The 22,409-nt window shown below is 43.1% G+C and overlaps 1 protein-coding gene across 1 annotated transcript in view; it reads left to right on the top strand.

Moving 5' to 3' along the window:
- The window catches only part of DNAH14 (dynein axonemal heavy chain 14), a 237,827-nt gene that overhangs the window by 96,346 nt on the left and 119,072 nt on the right, over positions 1 to 22,409 (top strand). Inside the window, 8 exon segments of the mRNA XM_084820967.1 lie at positions 2,883 to 3,135; positions 9,283 to 9,400; positions 10,245 to 10,474; positions 11,570 to 11,686; positions 13,211 to 13,363; positions 17,815 to 17,947; positions 18,728 to 18,808; positions 20,763 to 20,767. Of these exon segments, the coding sequence (XP_084677093.1) occupies positions 2,883 to 3,135; positions 9,283 to 9,400; positions 10,245 to 10,474; positions 11,570 to 11,686; positions 13,211 to 13,363; positions 17,815 to 17,947; positions 18,728 to 18,808; positions 20,763 to 20,767 (1,090 nt within the window).

The raw sequence follows: 22,409 nt of genomic DNA, 5'->3' as shown, positions 1-22,409 counted from the left end.
ATACGATTTTACTTTGGCCTTCCCCTGATATATTTGCTGTTGCTGTTTTTTATTGTGTTCTTATAATTTTTAGTACCACACCTGTTTTATTATGTGTTTTATTGCTGTCCGCTGCCTTGGGAGGGCTCCTGCCCTGAAAGGTGGCCAAGAAATATTTTAAATAAAATACATTTTAAAAATTAACATGAAAGGCATCAGACATGACTGGTTCTAGTAGCGGCAGCAGTAGTAGTAGTAGCAGAAGAATTTGAAATGTATTTGAATTATTATTACTATTATTATTAATTAAAACATAAGAAAACAAAACGCTCTATAGCTGTGTAGCCATATATAGAATCCAAATGCTGCAAAAATAGAAAAAATAGTCTAAAAAACAAATTAACAACAGAATCAGCAATAATTAAAAGACAACATTTTTAAAAAGCAGATTAATAATATACAATGATCCTAAAAAGCCCACTTAAATAAAATTGCCTTGAACACCCACCTAAAAACAGACAGCTTATGTGTGCTTCTCCTGGGAGCCTATTCTATATCCTAGGCACCACTAGGGATGTTGGAGAAATCCGCCACGGATTTCTTTGGAATCCAGCCCCCCAGAGTCTGTGGTGGAATGGCCTCCCCCCACCACCACCACCCAGAATCCCCCCAAGACAGACCTACCTGGTGGCGGATGCGGCGGCGGCAGATGTGGCGGCGGCTCTGGATCATCTTCCAGCTGCTGCTGGGCTGCTGCAGCCACAAATGGCAGCCATTGTAGTGGCCGCCATTTGCGTGCCTGCATTAGGCCGTGATAGGCTACGTAAATACTTACGTAGCCTATCACAGCAAAGAGCTATGCCATTTGCTCCCCTGCTTTTTGCCGTGATAGGCTATGTAAGTGTTTACGTAGGCTATCACGGCAAATGGCGTAGCGGCCGCCATTTGCGTCCCTGCCTTTTACCGTGATAGGCTACGTAAATACTTACGTAGCCTATCATGGCCTAATGCAAGGACACAAATGGCGGCCGCAGCAGCCCAGCAGCAGCCGGAAGTCCGGCCGTGGCCAGCTGTGGCCGGCGGCTCTGCAGCCTTGCAGCGGAGCGGAGCCAGCCGGGCAAGATTCCGGGGGGGAAGACCGCCTCCCCCCTGGTCGAGGATTCTGGGGGAAGGACCGGATCGCCTCCCCCCCCACGGACCCCAGCGGAGCACGGTAAGTGGGGTTTTGTACACCCTTAGGCACCACTACCAAAAAGCCCTTTGATTTGTGTCTCTACTCTGGACCTTTGAAGTTATATCGTCACTTAATGAGGGCCATTTCATGCATATCAACTACATGAAAATTTGTCGCCATGTTGAAAAAACTGTAGCATAATATATGAAGTGCAGCACACATTTTCTTCCACATGGATCAGAAGCAGGATGATGTCTTGTTCTGCTATTGAATTATTAGAAAAAAAACGGTGGTGGGGGAGAGAAAGAAGGTGGTTGTGTGTGTGTGTGTGTGTGTGTGTGTGTGTGTAGTTCAATCCAACTGGGTGTGAGTCTGTTGGTGGGTGGGAGCGAGATATAAAGAACCTAGGGATGTACGAAAGTCACTTACCTTTTAGCAGCTTGGCTTCGCGGTGGGGGGGAGGCGCTTCACTTTCCCCCCCGAAGTTCAGGCGAAGGGGGGGAGGCTTTCCGCCTCGCCCAGCCGAAATTCAGGCCGGGGGGGAGGCTTCCCGCCTCGCCCGGCCAAAATTCAGGCCGGGGAGAAGCGCCCCATCTCCCCGGCCACGAAACAAAAAGTAAAAAAAAAAAAAAAAGACCCCGTGATAGGCTACGTGACGATTTACGTAGCCTATCAGGGCTAGATTTCCAAAGTCAGCCGTGATAGGCTACGTAAATCATCACGTAGCCTATCACGGGTGACTTTGAAAAAAATAAAAGCGCGTACGCAAATGGCGGCGGCCCATGGGCGCCGCCATTTGCGTTCCTTATTTTGGCACGTCTAGTCTATGTAAAGATTTACATAGACTACGGCGAAAATAAGGGCAACGCAAATAGCGTGACGATTTACGTAGCCTATCACGGCTGACTTTGGAAATCTAGCCGTGATAGGCTACGTAAATCGTCACGTAGCCTATGCACGGGTGTGTGGTTTTTTTTTTACTTTAGTTTTTTTTCTTTTGCAATGGCGGCGGCGGCGGCAGCCGGTCGGGAGACCGGCCACCGCCACCGCCCGCAACGAACCGCCGCCAAACCGCCGCCGGGACCCGCCGCCGGGAGGGACATTTGCCAAAGGTAAGTCCCGTCCCAGGGAGGGTGGGGGGGTGGAGAATTTCACTGCCGATTTCGGGGGCCCGAATGCATTGGTGCTCGGCCCCCCAAAGATTCGGGGAGAAATTCTCCGCCATCCCTAAAAGAACCCTATTCCTACATTGTTGTTATAATACCTTTATTAGGCCTACTGAAAGCTCAGAAAAATGTGCAAGCTTTTGAGATCTACAGAGCTCTCCATCAGGCAAGTTGCTTTAAAGGGCAGGTTGCAGGGGTGGGCGGGAGGAAAACATAGAGTAGACTATGTAAATCTCACTGTTTGCAAGTTCAGTTGGTAAATCACACTGTCTGCAAGTTCAGCTCGTTCCAAGGTATAGCATGGCCCAGGATGGATGGATGTATTTCTTGAATGGTGCAAATCTGATCACTAAGCAATGCTAATTGAGAATTGCAATATTTGCACTGTTCCATTCTCACAAGTAGGTTTTGCATCTCTTTGTCTTCAGCTATTGGGTGGTATAGATACATAGTAGTACGTACTGTGTTGCATATGTTATGAGCAGTATCAAAACACAAAGAGCATAAATGTATGGTATGAGTATATTTCTGAACATCTATTCATTCATTTAATTTATTTGCAGGACCCAGTTGATCTAGGATGGGAGCCATATGTCAAAACATGGTTAGAAGGCTTTTCTGAAATAATAGCACAGAATGATACGGAATACCTTGAAAGTTTATTTCACTCAAGCATAAAAGGAGGGATGGACTTTCTGAATAAGCATAAGAAAATGCAAACCTTTCCTGTACATCAGATGGGGATTGTAATGAATATTTGCAGAATTCTTGGTTCATTTATTAACATAATGAAACAAAGTGGTGGATTACAAACCAGTAAGTATACTCATTCCAAGATTAATGTTTAGGGCACAACCCAATATACTGAGGTGGGTAACTTGTGGTCCTCCAGATATTTTGGCCTATAGCTTCCATCAGCTCTAGCCAGCATAGCCAATGATGAAGGATGTTGGGAGTTGTAGAGCCACAATGTCTGGAGGACATTTTAATTCCAGGTTGTAACACAACAAAATGTGGAAAAGTCAAAGCCGGGTGAACACTCATGCAAGGCACTGTAAATCTATGGTGAGACCACACTTAGAATCCTGTGTACACTTCTGGTCTCCGCACCTAAAAAAGATATGGCAGAGCTGGAAGAAGTGCAGAAAAGGGCAACTAAAATGATCAAGGGGCTGGAGCAACTCCCTATGAGGGAAAGTTACAACAGTTGGGAATGTTTAGCTTGGAAAAAAGGAGAGTAAGGAGAGACATGATAGAGGTGCACAAAATTATTCATGGAGTGGAGAATGTGTACAGGGAGACATTTTTCTCCCTCTCTCATAATACTAGAACCTGGGGTCATCCCATGAAGCTGATTGGTGGGAGATTCTGGACAGATAAAAGGAAGAACTTTTTCACACAGTGCATAGTCAAACTATGGAATTCACTACCACAAGACATAGTGATGGACACCAATTTGGATGGCTTTAATGGAGGGTTAGACAAATTCCTGGAGGAGAAGGCTATCAATGGCTACCAGTTCTGATGCCTCTATGCTACCTCCAGTATCAGAGGCAGTAAGCCTATGTGCACCAGTTGGTACATGGGCGGGAGGGTGCTATTGCACTCATGACCTGCTAGTGGGTTTCCTGTTGACAGCTGGTTGGCCACTGTGTGAACAGAACGCTGGACTAGATGAACCCTTGGTCTGACCCAGCATTCTTATGTTCTTAATATGAATGTTTTCAGCATGAGGAGTCAATGTAGATCCTTCCCATTTGTTCCATAATGTTAGGGGCTCCATCTCACAGAGACATAAGCAATTAAATCTCCTCGTCATATGTCTTATGTGCTACGTTCCCTTACACAGTAGGATATCACAGTGCACTTATTATCTAAGGGGAGGCATGTTGTACCTTCCAGTGTCAAACCAACATCATATGTTAATGGTGTGTTCCACACTGAATAGACAAGTTTCATAGTGGCTAAGAAACAGAGCTTTGAATGTAATCCTGCTTTATTTAGGAAGATTACTTTCTATGCTATTCCAGCAAGGCTGTGTGTGTTAGTAGATCATTGATGAAAAGTTTAGTTTATTGTTCAATAGCCTACCAGACTTTTGCATATACATCAGACTTAAAACACAAATCAAGACAGACACACAAAAGACACACATACAAAAAATCAGGCTAAATATAATAATAGGAAAATAAGTAATAATTTAACAAATTGCCAACAACTGATTGTATATTAAACTTTATTAATTCAGTTAAAATAGCTCAATGGTCTATGTTATCATCTGTTGAGATAAAAGACTTCCTCTTCCCTAGAGCCAACTTAACAAATTTAGCAGTGAGGTATGTCCCAAAATAATCTGTCCTAGTCGATACAAATACATTTTTGTTTAAAGAGGGGTTATCTTTAATACCAAGAGTAAGGGGATCAAGGTACTGAGTCCCCAGTGCTAGATACAATGGGCATTCCAAAAGAAAGTAAATTAGATCCTTTACCATCTTGCATCCAACTGGACAATGCCTACTCACCCTAAGTTGGCCACTATAGCATCCCTTAACCTTCATTAACTGCAGGATGTTTAATCTGCATTTAGTTAAGAGCCATCTAAAACTATATGGACAGATAAAAGACAAATATGGGGGCAATTTCCCAGGAAGGGTTATACAGCATGTTGGAACAACACATGGTCATTAGTGTAGTAGTAGTGTGGAAGTTAGCATCAATCAAACATCTTGAGACTTCCAGATGGACACTTTCATAGCCCTTGCAATCAAATAACCTACTGAGAAACCTAGGCCGTGTTTCCATGACAAAAGAAGGAGAAGCTAATGGAGGAGTACCGGATTTTTAAAAAGGAATCAGCTTTGCTGCGATTTGGTCCATGCAGGGCTCTGCGAGGGAGTGCTCCGAACCAGTAAAAATCACTTCACAGAACATACTTCCTGGGGTGGGGGTGGAGTGAATATCATCTTATTGGCAGGGGCTGCTCAACCAATAAGAGAGGCTTCCCCCCTCTCCTCGCCTTTTCTCCTTAAAGTCCAGATGCACCTGCATTTCAGGAGCAAGTCTCATTGAGCACACTGGGCGTTACTTCCGAGTAGACACACATATGCTTGTGCTGGGAAAGGGTAGGGAGAACACAAAGATGGAAACCACCCCCATTGCAACCCGCAGGATCTCAACAAAGGGTGGAAGTAGTTTCTTCCTAAATTCTGTGGGCATTCAGAGGGCAAGCTTCACTGACCACAATGGGAGTTACTTCTGAGGAGACACTAATGGGTTTGTTGTGGGAAAGACAGCAGTAAACACAAAGACAGAAATGAGCCCCCATTTTAACCTGCAGGATCTTTATTTATTTATTTATTATTTAATTTATTAATCGCCCATTTGGCTGGTCACCCAGCCACTCTGGGCGATGTACAACATACAATAAAACAATAAAATTCTACAATAAAAACATTTTCTAAAATACCCTAACCCACCCCAAATGCCTGCCTGAACAGCCACGTTTTTAATGCACGACGGAAGCTCATTAAAGAGGGGGCATGACGGAGTTCCCTAGGGAGGGAGTTCCACAGAGTGGGGGCCACTACAAAAAAGGCCCTCTCCCTCATCCCCACCAGTCTAGCTGTCCTGGCTGATGGGACAGAGAGAAGGCCATCCGAGGCTGATCTTGTTAAGCGGCCTGTCTGGTGCTGCTGGAGGCGCTCCTTAAGATAGGCTGGGCCGGAACCATATAGGGTTTTAAAGGTCAAAACCAACACCTTGAATTTGGCCCGGAAAACAACTGGTAACCAGTGCAACTCCTTCAGCACTGGAGTTATGTGATCTCGCCAGTGGCTGCCTTTAATCAGGCGAGCCGCCGCATTCTGTACCAGCTGCAGCTTCCGAACCATCTTCAAGGGTAACCCCACGTAGAGCGCATTACAGTAGTCTAAACGAGAGGAGACCAGGGCATGTACTACCGATGGGAGCAGATGGTCGGGAAGGAAGGGGCGCAGCCACCGTATCAGATGGAGTTGATACAGCGCTGTCCGGCTCACAGCTGACACCTGAGCCTCCATGGACAGCTGGGAGTCCAAAATGACCCCCAGGCTGCGGACCTGGTCTTTCAAGGGTAGCCGTACCCCATTTAACACCAGGTCAACATCCCCTAGTCTCCTCTTGTTTCCCACCAAAAGTACCTCGGTCTTCTCAGGGTTCAGCTTCAGCTTATTCCTCCCCATCCAGCCACTCACCGTCTCCAGACATTTGGACAGGGATTCTACGGCCAACCTTGGTGAAGATTTGAATGAGAGGTAGAGCTGCATGTCATCCGCATATTGATGACACTGTACCCCAAACCTCCTGATGATAGTCCCCAGCAGCTTCACATAGATGTTAAATAGCATCGGGGAGAGAATGGAACCCTGTGGCACCCCACAAGTGAGTGGCCACGGGTCCGAAACCTCCTCTCCCAGTGCTATCCTCTGGTACCTGCCGGAGAGGAAGGACCGGAACCACCACAATACGGTGTCTCCAGTGCCCAACCCCTCCAGGCGGTCCAGGAGGATACCGTGGTCAACGGTATCAAAAGCCGCTGAGAGGTCGAGGAGAACAAGGAAGGAGCATTCACCCCTATCCAGAGCCCTCCTCATATCATCTACCAAGGTGACCAAGGCCGTTTCTGTCCCATGCCCAAGCCTGAAGCCCGACTGAAATGGGTCTAGATAATCAGTTTCTTCCAAGTGTGCCTTCAACTGCACCGCCACCACCCGCTCAATCACCTTGCCCAAAAATGGCAGATTTGACACTGGGCGAAAGTTGTTCAGAACTTGAGGATCCAAGGAGGGCTTCTTTAAGAGCGGTCTTATCACTGCCTCCTTGACGGCTGATGGCATCACTCCCTCCTCAAGGGAGGCGTTCACCACCGCCCTGATCCCCTCACCCAGTCTCTCTCTGCAGCCCATAATGAGCCAAGATGGGCAAGGATCAACTAAGCAGGTGGTCGGCCTTACAGATGAAAGCACCTTGTCCACTTCATCAGGAGGAAGAAGCTGGAACTGATCCCACAAAACCGGTTTGCCACAGGCCGCCTCTTGCTCACTAACTGTCTCCACAGCGTGCAGAGTAACACCTAATCTGATCAATTTTATCTGCAAAGTGCCTTGCCAAGGCCTCACAGGAGGCCTTAGAATGCTCCAGTGGTTCCGGAGCCACAGGACCGACCAGGCTCCGGACCACTTGGAACAGCCTCCTGGGACAGCACTCTGCAGACGCGATGGAGGCAGCATAATATTCCTTTTTTGCTGCCTTCACCGCCACGTGATAGGCTGAAGATACAGCTCTAGCCCATGTCTGATCGTCTTTGGAGCGAGACTTCCGCCACCGGCACTCTAGCCGTCTCACCTCCTGTTTCAGAGCTCGTAACCGCGGATTGAACCATGGTGCAGTCCGAGCCCTGTTCAGGGGGTGAGGGCGTTTCGGAGGCACCTGATCTAATGCCCCAGTGATTGCGGCATTCCAGCCACCCACCAGGGTCTCGACCAAGTGGCCATTGGTGTGCCCCAGAGAATCCCCAAGCGCGTTCAGGAATCCCTCTATAGCGAAGGGTTGAAGTATTTTCTTTCCAAGGTAATAAACCACACAAATGAGAATCAGAGCCTTGTGATCACGCTTTACCGCACTTAGGGCTTTAAACTGTGCCATGTCAATTGAGGGGGATCTCTGTAAATTCTGTGGGCATTCAGAGGGCAAGCCTCATTGACCACAATGGGAGTTACTTCTGAGGAGACAATAATGGGTTTGTGCAGGGACAGGAAACACCCCTTGGCTGGCATCATGGTGAAAGGCACACCCCTGGGCAGGGCTAGCATACCCGAGGTCAATGCGGAGGTTGGGGTACACAGCAACTATACTGGGGAGAACCCAACTTAAGGAAAAGAATCGGACTTTAAGCAGTCTCAGAAAATCTAGTTTTCCCACAATAAGCTCCAGGGTGGCTGCTGGGTGTCCATGATGTCATGTATCCTAATGACCTCCACACGCAGCCAGTTTGGAGTAAACCACTGGTGGAAACAGGCCCCTAGTTTAGAAATGATTTCATGCATTTTGGTGGCCCATGGTTCTCCCACATGTCTTGAAATTCCAGTAAAATGAGAAGAGAGCCCTGTTGAAAAATTATCTTAAGCCAAAAATAAATAGCCATCTTCTGAGCTAAGGTTCCCACCTGAAAAATAGTCTGTCTTCATTTGGACAATTGCCTTGGAGGTGAATCTAGGAACACCCAGGGGTCTAGACAGACATTTAAGCTGTTCTGATTCCAGGGCCCCAATATCTGAGTGAACCCACACAGGGGCCCAATACAGGAGCTGGGACAGTCAAGCACAGGCATCGCTAACTTTCCATCTGCTCCAGCTGAGAAATGAAAAATAGTGTTAGAAGTTACATTAGCCACCAGTGCAGTAGCTTTCAAATGAGTGGACCAGGATCCAGAATGTTTAAAGGCATATCCTATCCATGTTTATACAGAAAAAAGTTCTTCAGCTCCCAGCATTCCCCAGCCAGGAAGATGACTGGGGAATGCTGGGAATTATAGGACTTTTTTTCTGCCTAAATATGCATAGGATTGCACCCTAAATGCCACACCCAAATATTTCTGTGAGTCAACCTGCTTCAGCAACTGGTTGTCCAATTTCCTTTGGTATTACTTCCTGATGAAAAGAAGCAATATAATAATATTGAAATAGTTCATGTTTTGTACATGTACTTAAGATTCGTCACTTAATTTCTGAAACAGCAACAGCCAGCCTGGTGTTTCAAAACGTATCGCCCTTTGTAGTAGATTAGGATCAAAACTGAAAAGATTAACTGAAATTAAAATGTAAAATCAATTGCATAGGAAATTATAATTGTTTCAAGTATAATATGTACTGTATGTTGTTATATCTTGAATGGGTTGAATGATTAATCTGGTCCATTACATTAAAGGCAATAAAAGAAGACAAAGCACAGTGAGTTTCTCAACAGTGATCGAGAGTGGTGCTTCTCAGTTTTCAAATGTAGCCAGTACACTCAGTGGAGTGGTCCCATCAATAATGAAGAAAAGGTGGGTGAGCCATGAGGGCACCTACTGAATTATCAAAAAGTGATGAAATGCCTGATTTTATAATTGATTTCTCCAACATGCCAATTAGAAAATACTGCATTGTATTACTTGACTTACTTTTATGTGAGGTGCATCATAATTCTTCTAAGCAGATGGAAGATCCAGTACGCTTTGTTGCTGTCTGTGATGAAAACTGTCCCAAGCAGGCTATCTGCTGGCAAATGACTGTGTTCATATTCCTATGCAAGAAGCCTGCCTCACACAAGAGGATCAGAGTGTGGATTCTCTGTCACAGACAAGCAGAAATAATTTCTCCCTAAATTTAAGTGAGTTAAAAACAACAACTATTCTTCTACTATTGGCTGTTTTTTCAGTCCTTTCCCTCATTGGCGAAGGAACCCTGTCTGCCAATCCTGACAGGATATGCTTTCAAGACAAGAAAAAGGACCCAGATGATTCAGAGCCTTTCTACAAAAGGCATTTATTGTGCACTTGTGATTTCTCATTCACAGTAGCTTTAAACAACATTGTCATCCTCCAGGGCCTCTCTTGTTCTTTGCAAACATTATAGCAGGGGGTTGTCTAACAAGGAAAGTCTGGTATTTCCCTGAATGCCGACATGAACCCCTGGTGTATTTGTGCAGTTCCACTGTACCACCATGCCACCTACATACATTTCTTACATTTGTAGTTCTGTTTTGAGTAGTCCAATACATTTCTATATTCTCTTGTCTACTACATATGTATCCTGACCTTCCTTGAAGAAGCACAGAACTAGAACATCACTAGTTACTAAATACGATCTGCTAATTACTAAATCCATTTCTCTTTGCATTAATTTCAGGGTAGAGCAGAGATGGTTTTGGGACAAGCAACCTAATAAACGAATAGTATTGCTAGGGAAACTTTTCATATTTGCATTTACATGGGCTGTTGGAGGAATTTTAAGACGAGAGGAAGAGCATGAGGGAGAGACTCTAATTGGTATAAATACCAGCCATGATGATCTTGCAAATGTAACATGTGACTTCAATCACCTTGTTCATGATATGTTTGAAAGAAAGCCCCCTGCGAGTAAGTTTTAAGCCTTTGCTTTTTTCTCAATATATTCTATTCTAATTAATGCAGAACAAATCTTACAGCTGAATAGAGTAGTAGAACTGGAAACAGAATTCCAAAATTCTCAGTACTAAAGACATTAATCTTAAAGATCTATATAGATGCAATGCAATACCAGCCTTCCTCAATCTGGGTACCGCCATATGTTTTTGACTACATCTCCCATCATCTCTGACAAGTCATGCTGTCTGGGGCTAATGGGAGTTGTAATCCAAAACATCTGGTTGAGAAAGGCTGGCATACATATTAGTACATATTTGCATAACTAGAATGGGATCCTAAGTGATTCAGGTAGCTCAGGAAGGGTGTCATTCAGTGTCAGAGCACAGACTTTGCATGGCAGAAGGACCTAGGTTCAATTCCTGACATATTCAGTTAAAAGGATCTCAGTCAGTAGGGCTGGAGAAAACTCTAGTCTGAGAACCTGGAACCCGCTGCCAGTCCAAATAGACAGTAGTGGGCTAGAGGAACCAGTAATCCGATTCAGTATAAGAGAAGTTTCATGTGTTCAGTCTTGTGGCATCAATGCTACAAGTACTATAGCTTTGTCCAGGTATACTAGATGTTAACTACAATACATTTCCAATAGCTCATCACATATCTGACACACATACCCTGCCACGTTAGCCAAAATGCCTTTAGGATGGTGTTATATAGAAGAGTCCCCTTCCCATCTTTCCTGTACCAAGTAATGATAATGCACAATAATGCAGTGCACAAAAATGCATCAGCAGATGGTGGTGATAGAAATTCAAAAGCAAATCCACAAATGAGAAGAAAACCATTTATTTTCAGGATTGTTGACTAGTATAAACCTAATAGGTTTACACTTTCTGAAAAATAAAAGGCTCTTTTTGAAACTTGAGTGCATGTACACTCTTACCAGTTGAAGCTTACTTCATAAAAATATTTCCCTGCTGAACATTTTACTTTGTGGTGATTATATGACAGAAATATATCAGCTTTGTGCTTCATAGTAAATATTCACTCTTTACCAGAATTATTTTAGATTTCATATTATTAGTAACATATTTCTTTTCTGACTTGCAGATATTCAGATTCCATCTGGAGACAAAACTGTTTTTGATTATTTTGTGGATTTACAAACAGGAGAATTTGAACCATGGGCATATTTAGTTCCTAGTACACAGTTTCTTATTCAGAAGGGTAAGAATAGTTAATGTGAATCCATAGTATTGTATTTTTACTTCAGTGCTCCTGGAAATATTTTATTTAGTGCTCAGAAATTCATTTAACATTGCATTTAGTATTTTTTGTGATTTAGTTTTTATTGTAAGCTACCTTGAGGATAGAGAGAGGCAGGATTTAGATGTTTTAAATAAATACATGGGTAAAATGAGAGTCTTTGTGGTATTAGCCACAGGATATTTAGTGAAAAGATGACTTACCTCAGTACATTTCACTGGTGTTCATTTAGTTGGTGAAGCTACTTCCATGAATAATAAGAATTTCCATAGGATATGAATAAAGGCTGATCCAAACATCAGCCTTTCTTGGGCACTGAGGGCACAAAATCTCTCTTGAAGATCAGGAGCGGAAGTTTCAGTTGCAGGTGGAGGTGGTGCTTATGTTTTAAATAACAAGGTGCTCCTTCTTAACACCCCCCTCCATTTTCTAGCCTTTAAAAGCACCAACAGGCTTAGCTAAGCATGTACGAACAGCACATCCTTTGGAAATGGGGCCACAAATGCCTCTGGGAAGATATTCTGTGATGATGTTGTGTCATTTGAAGGGCATTGTACAGAAAAAAGATGGCTGCCCCCACGGGTTGATCGGATAGGAACAAAGAAAGTATCTAAGCAATGTAATTCACAACCGCAGGCCTCTATGAAGCCCCACATATGGGATCTGATCCTGTGCAGGGCTACTTGTAGAGCTTTTAGGAATCTACTTCGACCAGTTGGAAATCTCTTAGCAATAGATTTTCAGAAAGCTCCAACCTTAGGCTCTTTCCCCTTTCTTCTGCCCGCATGTATACGAATAAATATCTTCCAGCCCTCACCTAGACAGAATGGATTTGACATGAATTTCAGTGGCTACCTGTAGCCTTTGCCCATCCTAGGACAATATTTTCCAACAAGTGCCAGGCTATAGAAAGCACTAATGGCTGTAGGACAACCAACAGAAATAAACCACAAGACCTGGAAGAACAGTTACTATAAAATACATTGAAATCGTCAGACCACTGGTGACTATCAGATCCAATACATTGTGATGGATAAAATATATAAAATACAGGGAAATAGGAGTAACAGAACAATGTTAATATGGTGATGGCCCATAGGCAGACTTTAGGCTTGTATGATGTACTTTGTTTTTACTAGAAGCCTAAGGTCTATCAACCACATCTAGTAGCTTGAGGAGGGTGAAATCAAATGCAAAATAGTCACTCGAGGACAGTACCAGTTACCTACTGCACTCCACAGACTATACACTGTGTTATTACAGATGAGAGATTCTAACAGCAAGATTTAGGGGAAAATATGTTCTTGCTATTGTTAAATGATTGGCAGTCTGGAAACTTTTGCCCATCTCCTTCAAATAATCTAGTGTGATGTAACAGTAGATCCTGATCTCTGATTTTATCTGTAATTAGTTTATAATTTCAAGATGACAAGAAAATATCCCAAATATCTGAAATAATGGAATGTTTATTTAATTTAAATTTAGAGACTTTAGACCTTCCAGATTCTGATAATACAATGGCAGAAAACCAAGAAAAGAAAATGGCGATCTCTGCATTTATTCCCAATATTGATACAATTCGACACACTTTCTTAACAAGCCTCCTTTTATTTAATAAGCAGCCAGTACTGATTATAGGTAAGATTGTTCTTAAGTACTACAGAACAAAATAAGTATAATCTGCTGGAAAAGAGTGTGCAATTCATAATTAAAATAACGTATAAACAAATTTGATTATTTGTGCAATATACTTATTATAAATGTTTTTTTAAAGCCCAGTTCATAAATAAAACTATTTGTGTGAGCAGAACATATTAAAAAGATCATGTTGGTATGAAATTCAGATATAGATATCAAGCATGTACAGGAAGCCTAGATTTACTTTTTGTAAGCTTGATTTTAAAATTTGTTACATATAATATTTTGCCTGGTGTGTATTGTGCTTTATTTTGTATGTTGGCATCGCTTTGTGCTGTGGAATAAAATTATTCGAGGAGTTGCTTGCAAGACAGTCTTCTGACACTCTTTTTCATTTTGGAGAGTAATATTGGATAACAGTATATCCCAGTGCACGATTTCTACTAGTAGATTTCTAAATTCAGAATCTACATGCCTGTTTTGGGGGTGTCAAAGTGGAAAGAGGGGAAAAGCAGTGTAGGGGAGAGATATTTCATATTTACAGAAAATATGGTGGTGTCACAGCTAGGGATGCTCAAGAATTTCATTCAGTAATGTGATCAACATTGCCCATACTAATTTGTGTATTAGAAGACAGCTATCCTTCAAATTTTTCACTTCTCCACTCTGTCATCCTGCCCTGGCCTCTCTGAAATGCTGCCTAGCAGCTGGGACTCTGTTCAACTTCCAGCTTGGCTGGTGGGTTCTCCACAGAACTCTGTTTTCTTCCTTATCATAGCTTTGGGTCAACTCCAGCAGCCAACCAGACCCCCCTGGGATGCTCTCACCAGTGACACTGCCATGGGATTTAGCTGCAATCCCCCAGCACCGTCTTCTGGAAATAGCCATCCAAGCAGGAATAGAACACTGCCAATTGGTCCCTCCCACATCCAACCTAAGCAGTCTGTCCTGAAGGATATCATATCAGTGGTACTGAAAGCTGCCAAGAGGTTCAAGGGAATCAACAGGATTGCACTCCCTCTAAATTTCTCTTTGCTAAGGTCATCTCACAGGGTAACCAAGGCAGTTTCAGTTCCAAAACCTTGAGTGAAACCTGATTGAAATGGTTCTAGATAGTCAGTTTCATCCAAGAGTGACTCGAGTTGTCTGGCCCTCATTTTCCATCACCTTACCTAGGAAGGAATGTTAGCAACAGGCCTATAGTTGCTTACATCTTCCAGGTCCAGGCTAGGTTTCTTCAGGAGTGATTGAATTCTGGCTTCCTTTAAGGAAGCTGGAACTTCTCCCTCTCAATGCAGCATTTATAACCTCCTGGATCCAGAAAGACATCCCAACCCTGCTAGATTTAATAACCCACAAAGGGCAAGGATCAAGCATACAAGTGCTTGTCTGGACTCAGGAAACCACCTTGTCCATATCCTCAGGCTTGTTGTCACCTCTACTGATGACACTGGATTAAGTGTGGAGTCCAAGTCATGACCGATTGAGATGAGTAACTCATTCTCACTCCATCTGACTAGCTTGTTTCCCAAACTTGAATGGGTTTATCTGAGATTCACCTGATCAAGAGAGAATACAACAGCTTTAAGGACAGACCCCACTCAGTGCTAGATTTAGGGAGCAATCCTATGGCCACTAGACAGTGTCTAGAGGGCCACATGATTTTTTGGTTTCTGGAGCCAGGGCTCCCACCTCAGTTCCCAGAAACCACACTCCCCTCCCCCTCCTGAAGACAGGGAAAAGGGGGCGGGGAGGGGAAGAGACTGCAGAAGCCGCATTATGCAGCTTCCTATGTGCCATGGAGCCTCCTTCCCTTCCCGAAGCCACAGTTAGTCAACCAAAATTGGCCATCTAGCCAAAAATGCAGGGCAGCCATAGTACAGATCACCTCTGTGCTACAGGCACCCTGCATCGGATACTCAGCAGCCTCCAACTTTGGAGGCTGCCGACTATCTCAATAAGATTGCACCCTTACAAATCCTCAGTGAGTGTTTTGGGCTTCAAGAATTAATATATGGGTAGTGGCCCCTGAAACTTTTCTCAAATCAGAAAACACAAATTTGGTACTAAAGAATATGTATTTATTGTTCAAACAGTCTAAGAGAATAACATGTTTTTGTTATGATAAAGCAGATCACACACATCCCTAACATACACAAGTTATAATCACTAAAAGTATAATGAAAATAGCAGCAAGCATATTGTTAATATAGTAAAACCTAAGTTCCTCTCAATATAACAATATCAGAATTTCATATAAGGCATGGTGGGCAAAGTCAGCCTAAGCATGTTTGGCAGGTTTCTCATTCTCCCATAATCTCTCTCTCTTTCAAACCCATCAAACCCTTGTCTTTTATAACCCCCATGATGTTGATGATCCCATCTTTAGTTTTGGAACTGGTCATATAAGTAGTCCTATTTCTCTCAATGTAGCCAGGTCTGCTATTGATACCAGTAACACCTAGATAAAGGTATCCCTGCTAAACTAAGCAGCTTTATGGTTCTAATACTTGCCTGATGCGGGGTTGGGGGGATCTTCATGACAATGGAATGAGAAGCGCGTTAGATTATCCAGATTTTCATGGAACTGACTTTGGTCCATCAGGGACACACGAAGCAAGGAAAGCCGAGTGTACCATACCTTTAAAATTTAGGTTTCAGGGGGCACACAGCGCTTGAAAGGAACATATTTCTGGGTTTGGTGGGGGGAATAGAACTGACTGTCATCAAACTGGCAGGGCTGCTCAACCAGTGAGAGAGGCTTGTTTCCTGCCCCTGTCCAGGCTCCCCACTTTTGCACGAAGAAGCCAAAATCCCTGATTCTCCAGTGCAGTATCTGAAGGCTCCCCCTGAGAGGATTCCATCCACCCTCAATTTTGCCCCATTCTAACCAACTGTCATGGAGTTATTCCTCTCTCCCCTTTTCCCCAATGTGTGCACTTTTGCACAAAGAAGCTAAAATCCCCAATTCTCTAGTACAGCTTCTGAGAATTTGCTAGCTTACCTCTATCAAAGCAATTTAAGATGTTTTGTCATGAAATGGCAAGTGAAGAACAACTAAAAATGTTTAATGAAACATAATGTAAATATGTAAATAAGTCAAAATAATGATTGTATTAAAGGGAAGACACAAATACAATCACAGAGAATTCTGGATAACTAATATGAACCTGTTTCACAAGGTAATCTGGATAATATCTTAAACAAAGAAGAGTGCTGGATTGTCAAAGCATTATTGGAATGCTATAGAACTTAACAGTTTATCTGAAGTGTTTTAGCTTGTCAGTGTATCATTCCAGGCCAAAAGTTTGCTTAGACTGAGTTTTGCTTATCAGCTAATGGTCAATAATTAATGGTCAATAATAAATTGAGATGTATAAACACATTAACTAGATTTAGGTCACAATCCTATGGCCGCTAGACAGTGGCTAGATGGCCATAGGATTATTCGGTTTTCGAGAACTGACCTCAGAGCCAGCGCAGCCCAGAAAACCACCTCCCTGCCCCCACCCCCTTGTAAGAGGCACAGTTCATCCCTGTCTACACACTCGTAACAGCAGCATGGAGAGGGGTATTCCTGGGGGCAGGGAGGGGCAGGATGGTGGAAATGTCATTACAATGCTTCCTATGTGCTATCTGGCCTCCCCGCACCCCACTCTGGCTAGACAGCCAAAATTGGCCATCTAGCTGCTAATGCAGAGTGGCCGGAGCATGGAGGAGGAGATCTCCTCTGCACTCCGCCCACCCTGCATTGAATAGTTGGTGACCTCTGAATTCAGAGGCAGCTGACTATCCCCACTGGATTGCGCCCTTACTCATGTTATGGTTAGAACATAGTTAAACTTGTAGTTAGGATGGGTCAAAAATTCAGATAAATTTAGAACTTATATTATCTAAATCTCTTATAAATGTTTAGTAATGAGTGAGGCCTAATTGAAGGGACATAATTAAAATATGAAATCATTTCTACACAAAAAAGTATATGTATGCTCTGATTTTGGAGTGAGGTAGTTTCTTTACCATCTGGAAACTCACCAAACCTGTGTACCTGTCAGCTAAAACAGCCTAGTCAGAGCTGGGTAAGAAACCTAGATGAAAAAACTCTCATTTTGAACTATTAAGATCATGAAATCTTGAACATTTCTTATTGCTCAGGGACTATTATACTGCAATATGTTTTACCATTTGATGTTATGCTTTATTGAGTTTTATTTATAGTACAAATAAAAATAGTTCCAAAGATTACTAATTCTTGTTCGTATAAAATCAGAATTGAACCCACCTAGAACACTTTTTGTTTGAAGTAAATTAATCCACTATAGGTAGTTAACTGGCAGCTAAAGCCTTCCCTAAATACGGGATCTCAGAAAAGCCAAAATTCCTTATAGAAACTATTCCTTTGCCTCCATCACAACCACAGAGTACCCTGATAAACTATCTGTTAATTTTAGGGGAGTCCGGTAGCGGGAAGACTGCTATGATTGAGGACATGCTTAGAAGACTTCAGAAACAAGGAGGATTACATCTAAAAATGGGAACAATTTTAGGAGAAGTCTTTTATTACAGTGAAACTTCAAAAGCAAGGTAGCTAATCCAAACTTTAAAAATGACTATCTAATTTTATACTACCTGTCAATGCAATTAGGAATGATATAATCAAATTGAACTTTGATGTACTCTGCTAGCACCTACTCTTATCATCTGCTTCTCATTTAAATGTTTTCACTGCATGTTCAACCCAGTCTAGGGGTATTCATGGGCATTTGTTTCTCATCAGATCCTTCAAAGCTGACATAACTGAGCTGAAAAGACAAGGGGCTCTCTTTAGTTTTAGATGACATTAAGGAATAAAATATATTTTTAAAGAGGAGTTCAAGTTTGAGATAGTGTAGGGCTTCTCTTTGGAGCTGGATTCAACAGCTTTGGAAAGAGTGGATGGGGATATCCAACTACTACTTCTGTTTACAGCTCCTGAAAGGCCAGAGTCCCACCTTTGGAAATATTAACTTTGGTTGCAATATAGCTGTGGTAGGAGTTGCTTGCTTGCTTGTTTGATCAAAATATTTGGAGTAAATTTATTTTTAGGGGGGTGAAAATGGCCATACAGATTATCTATTTCTATTTTTAATTGTTTCAATGTTTTGCAAATGTACATTCGCATATCTAGTGGTTCATGTGATATTTTCCTTGGTGGTAATTATCAGTATTGGTGAACTATCAACAGCAATGTAATAACAAGTCTATATTTGTCAAAAGTATTAGAAACGATCTGCCAATAGCTGTGTTTATTAATTCTGTGACAATATTGATTCTTTTTTTACATCTTGTATTTTTGTATCTGCATGTGTATGTTCTTCTTCCTAGCTTCTTGAAGACTTTCAATTACTTGAGATCTGATGTATTTCGTAGTTCTTGGAAAACATCGCGGACTTCAGCTAAAGAAATGTGTATGATGTCATTGATTTTTATATAAGTTAAGGAAAGGTTTTGGGAATAGATTTCAGTAAGGTTTTCACTTTATATTGAAAAATGCACAAATAATTAAAATACAAATAAAACTAATTAAATAATCATAAAAACACAAGAGCTAAAAGGCAGTAAAAAAAGCCAGATAAAAACTATCAGCAGGAGGACTAAAATTATGTCAAAACGACCTGGGAAAATAGAAAGATGTTGGAAAGACTACAAAATACATTCAGATTTGTGTATTTGAATCTAGTAATCTCCATTGCAAAACACAGCATTCCCAATCCCCAGTAAAAATGTTGCCCTTATTTTAACACAAGTTAAAATAAATAAAATGTATACAAACATGAATAGCATATGAAAGCAGCCATGAACTTATAATTCTGACTTTCCCTGGCAAATCGCAGCATGTCTCCTTATTCCCCATTCAGTGGAGACTGGTGGCTCCAATTTCTGTGGGGTTATGCATCCATTCTGGGTTTTATTCAGAACCAGCCAGAACTCTAAAGGAGTTATCCATAGGGATGTACGAAAGTCACTTACCTTTTCGCAGGGATGATTCGCGGTGGGGGGGAGGCGCTTCGCTTCTCCCTCCGAAGTTCAGGCGAGGGGGGGGGAGGCGTCCCGCCTCGCCCGGCCAAAATTCAGGCCGGGGGGGAGGCGCCCCGCCTCGCCCAGCTGAAATTCAGGCTGGGGAGAAGCGCCCCGTCTCCCCGGCCGTGAAAGAAAAAGTAAAACAACAACAACAACAAAAACCCCGTGATAGGCTACGTAACGATTAACGTAGCCTATCACGGCTAGATTTCCAAGTCAGCCGTGATAGGCTACGTTAATCGTCACGTAGCCTATCACGGGTGACTTTGGGAAAAAAGAAGAAAAAAGCGCGTACGCAAATGGCGGCGGCCCATGGGCGCCGCCATTTGCGTTCCTTATTTTGGCACGTCTAGTCTACGTAATGATTTACGTAGACTACGGCAAAAATAAGGGCAACGCAAATAGCGTTCCCTTATTTTCGCTGTACTCTACGTAAATCTTTACGTAGACTAGATGTGCCAAAATAAGGAACGCAAATGGCGGCGCCCATGGGCCGCCGCCATTTGCGTACGCGCTTTTTTTTTTTCAAAGTCATCCGTGATAGGCTACATGATGATTTACATAGCCTATCATGGCTGACTTTGGAAATCTAGCCGTGATAGGCTACATAAATCGTCACGCAGCCTATCATGGGTGTGTGTTGTTGTTTTTTTACTTACTTTTTTATTTTGTAATGGCGGTGGCGGCAGCCGGTCGGGAGACCGGCCGCCGCCCCCGCCGAACCGCCGCTGGGACCCGCCGCCAAGAGGGACATTCACTGAAGGTAAGTCCCATCCCGGGGGGGGGGGGGGGCCGGCAGAGAATTTCCCCAACACTTTCGGGGGGCCGAATGCCTCGGTGCTCGGCCTCCCGAAGATTCAGGGAGAAATTCTCCGCCATCCCTAGTATCCAACATGCTGATCCTACTTTGGGGAAAAGGTTCAGCACCTTGGATAGCGCCTTTAGATTTCTTGCTGGTTCTGACTAAAACCCAGAATGGATTTACAACCCCACCTAAATCGGAGCCTCTAGCCTCCACTGTTCCCACCCCATATCAATTACTGCAGACAGAAAACATGCAGTCCCTGTATTCTTGTATCTGACTCTCTTCAGCCCTGACTTATTTTTCTCTTTTAAAAACCCTTTATTCTGGAATATTTCCGGAGTGGTGGGGTGATAGATTCCTTTAGAAATGCATATTGCTGGCACCATCTCTTTCCCAAGTTGAGATCCAGGCGAACTTCTTATGATGGTGTTGATTCTGCTTGGAAAGGCCACAGACAAACAGCCAAAGGCAAGGGCCCTTTGGCTCACACCAAAGACGTGTGCCTCTGCCATGTTTGGCTTTTATAGTACTTAGAGTGTGTGTGTGTGTGGGGGAGAACAGTCTCAAAGAAGTGAGCCCCAAGTGGAAAATCAGCACACATCTTCAGCAAACTCCACACCCAAGATTGAAGTAGATGGCAGGTAGACCTCTCTGGGAAGTACATTCCATAATTAGGGAACGATGAGTAAGAAGGCCCTCTTCTTGTTAGCCACCTACTGTTCTTCAGATGGAGTGGGATCCACATAAGGCCCTCTATTGAAGATAGAAATATGGTGGGCAGGTATGAAAACAGATGGTTCTCCAAGAATTCTGGTCTAAGATCTGAAGGCTTTTAAAGGTCAAAGGCAGCATTTTGAACTGAGCCCAGAATTGGACTGAGCTAATGCAATAGGCATAATGTGATCATAACACCCAGTCCCAGTTAGTAATATTGCCACTGCATTCTGAACTAACTACAGATTCCAAACCATCTTCAAAGACAGCCCCACACAGAGCACATTATAGTTGTCTAACCTGGAGGTTACCAGAGCAATCACTGAGGCCAGGCGATCTCTGTCCAGGTACGGTTGCAGCTGGCACACCAAACTAAGTTAGTAAAAGGCACTCTATGCCACAGAAGTAATCTCTCCCTCAAAATAAAACATTGCTCGTGTTTTCCGAGGGATTCCTCCTCCACATAATGCTTTACTACATCCACTGGTTTTATTTTTTATTTACTGCATTTTTATCCTGCTTTCCAGATAATTATTGTCTTTCAAAGCAGTTCACATCAATCAAAAATAGAGGAAGGGCCTGCCATCAGGCATAGGGCTGCTCCACATGGGGCTTTTATCCTGCAATTGAGATTGGTTACTCACGGACGTTTGTGGGTCCTTTACATGACATCATCAACCTCCAGTGCTCTCCCATGGTTTCCAACCATTTCCACTGTTTAATTTGAAATGGAAATAATGAGCTAATAAAAAGAAGCACTGTGAATCGGGTTGAATTTGTCTGTGTAAAGACGAAGTGGTGCTATAACAACAGCGCCATCCAGTTGCTTTATAATGAAACATATAGAACCTGCAGTTAAAGGGGGGAAAGGTGGGGAAGGGAAGCACATGTTGTATCACCCCTGCAGTGGGTGTTGAACTCTTAGGTTAAAAGTGCCAAGATAGTGATAAATCAGATTCAATGGTTTACTTACAAGGAGACTTTATTGAGTAACTTACAGCACACAGGCGTACCCAATGGTTGGATCAGCCAGCTTCTCTGAACCACAAGCCATGGGGTCAAATGGGTTTTATACCATACATGTCAGCAATGAGGCAGCACAACACTAGCAAGCCCCCCTAGCGTCCATTCCCAGCATAGGCCAGAAGTGTTTGGTTCTCAAGCACAGCCACCTGCAGCTCAGCATAAACGCAGAGCTTCACTTCTCAGGCACAGCCTGATAAGACTTTCTAAGGAATGCTCTGAGAAGGCTGTTATCGGTCCTCTGAATCATCTTCAGATGCTCAGAGGCTTACTAGCAAGGGAATTGCACCAATAATGAACTTAAGCAAGCATTATGGATCTCTAGGCCCCTCAAACACTATAAATGACTTGGCTACGCTGCTGGGGCCAATACACATATAAAGGGCTGATCTTAATCCTGCAAAGAATCCGAAAGCAGAAACCCCAATAAAATTGTGGGATAAA

Source organism: Heloderma suspectum, chromosome 1 (genome assembly GCF_057233095.1).
Source record: "Heloderma suspectum isolate Gila_16-S chromosome 1, 16-S_ref, whole genome shotgun sequence".
NCBI lineage: Eukaryota > Metazoa > Chordata > Lepidosauria > Squamata > Helodermatidae > Heloderma > Heloderma suspectum.
Note: the sequence above shows the minus strand (reverse complement) of the source record. Positions and strands in the feature narration are given on the sequence as shown.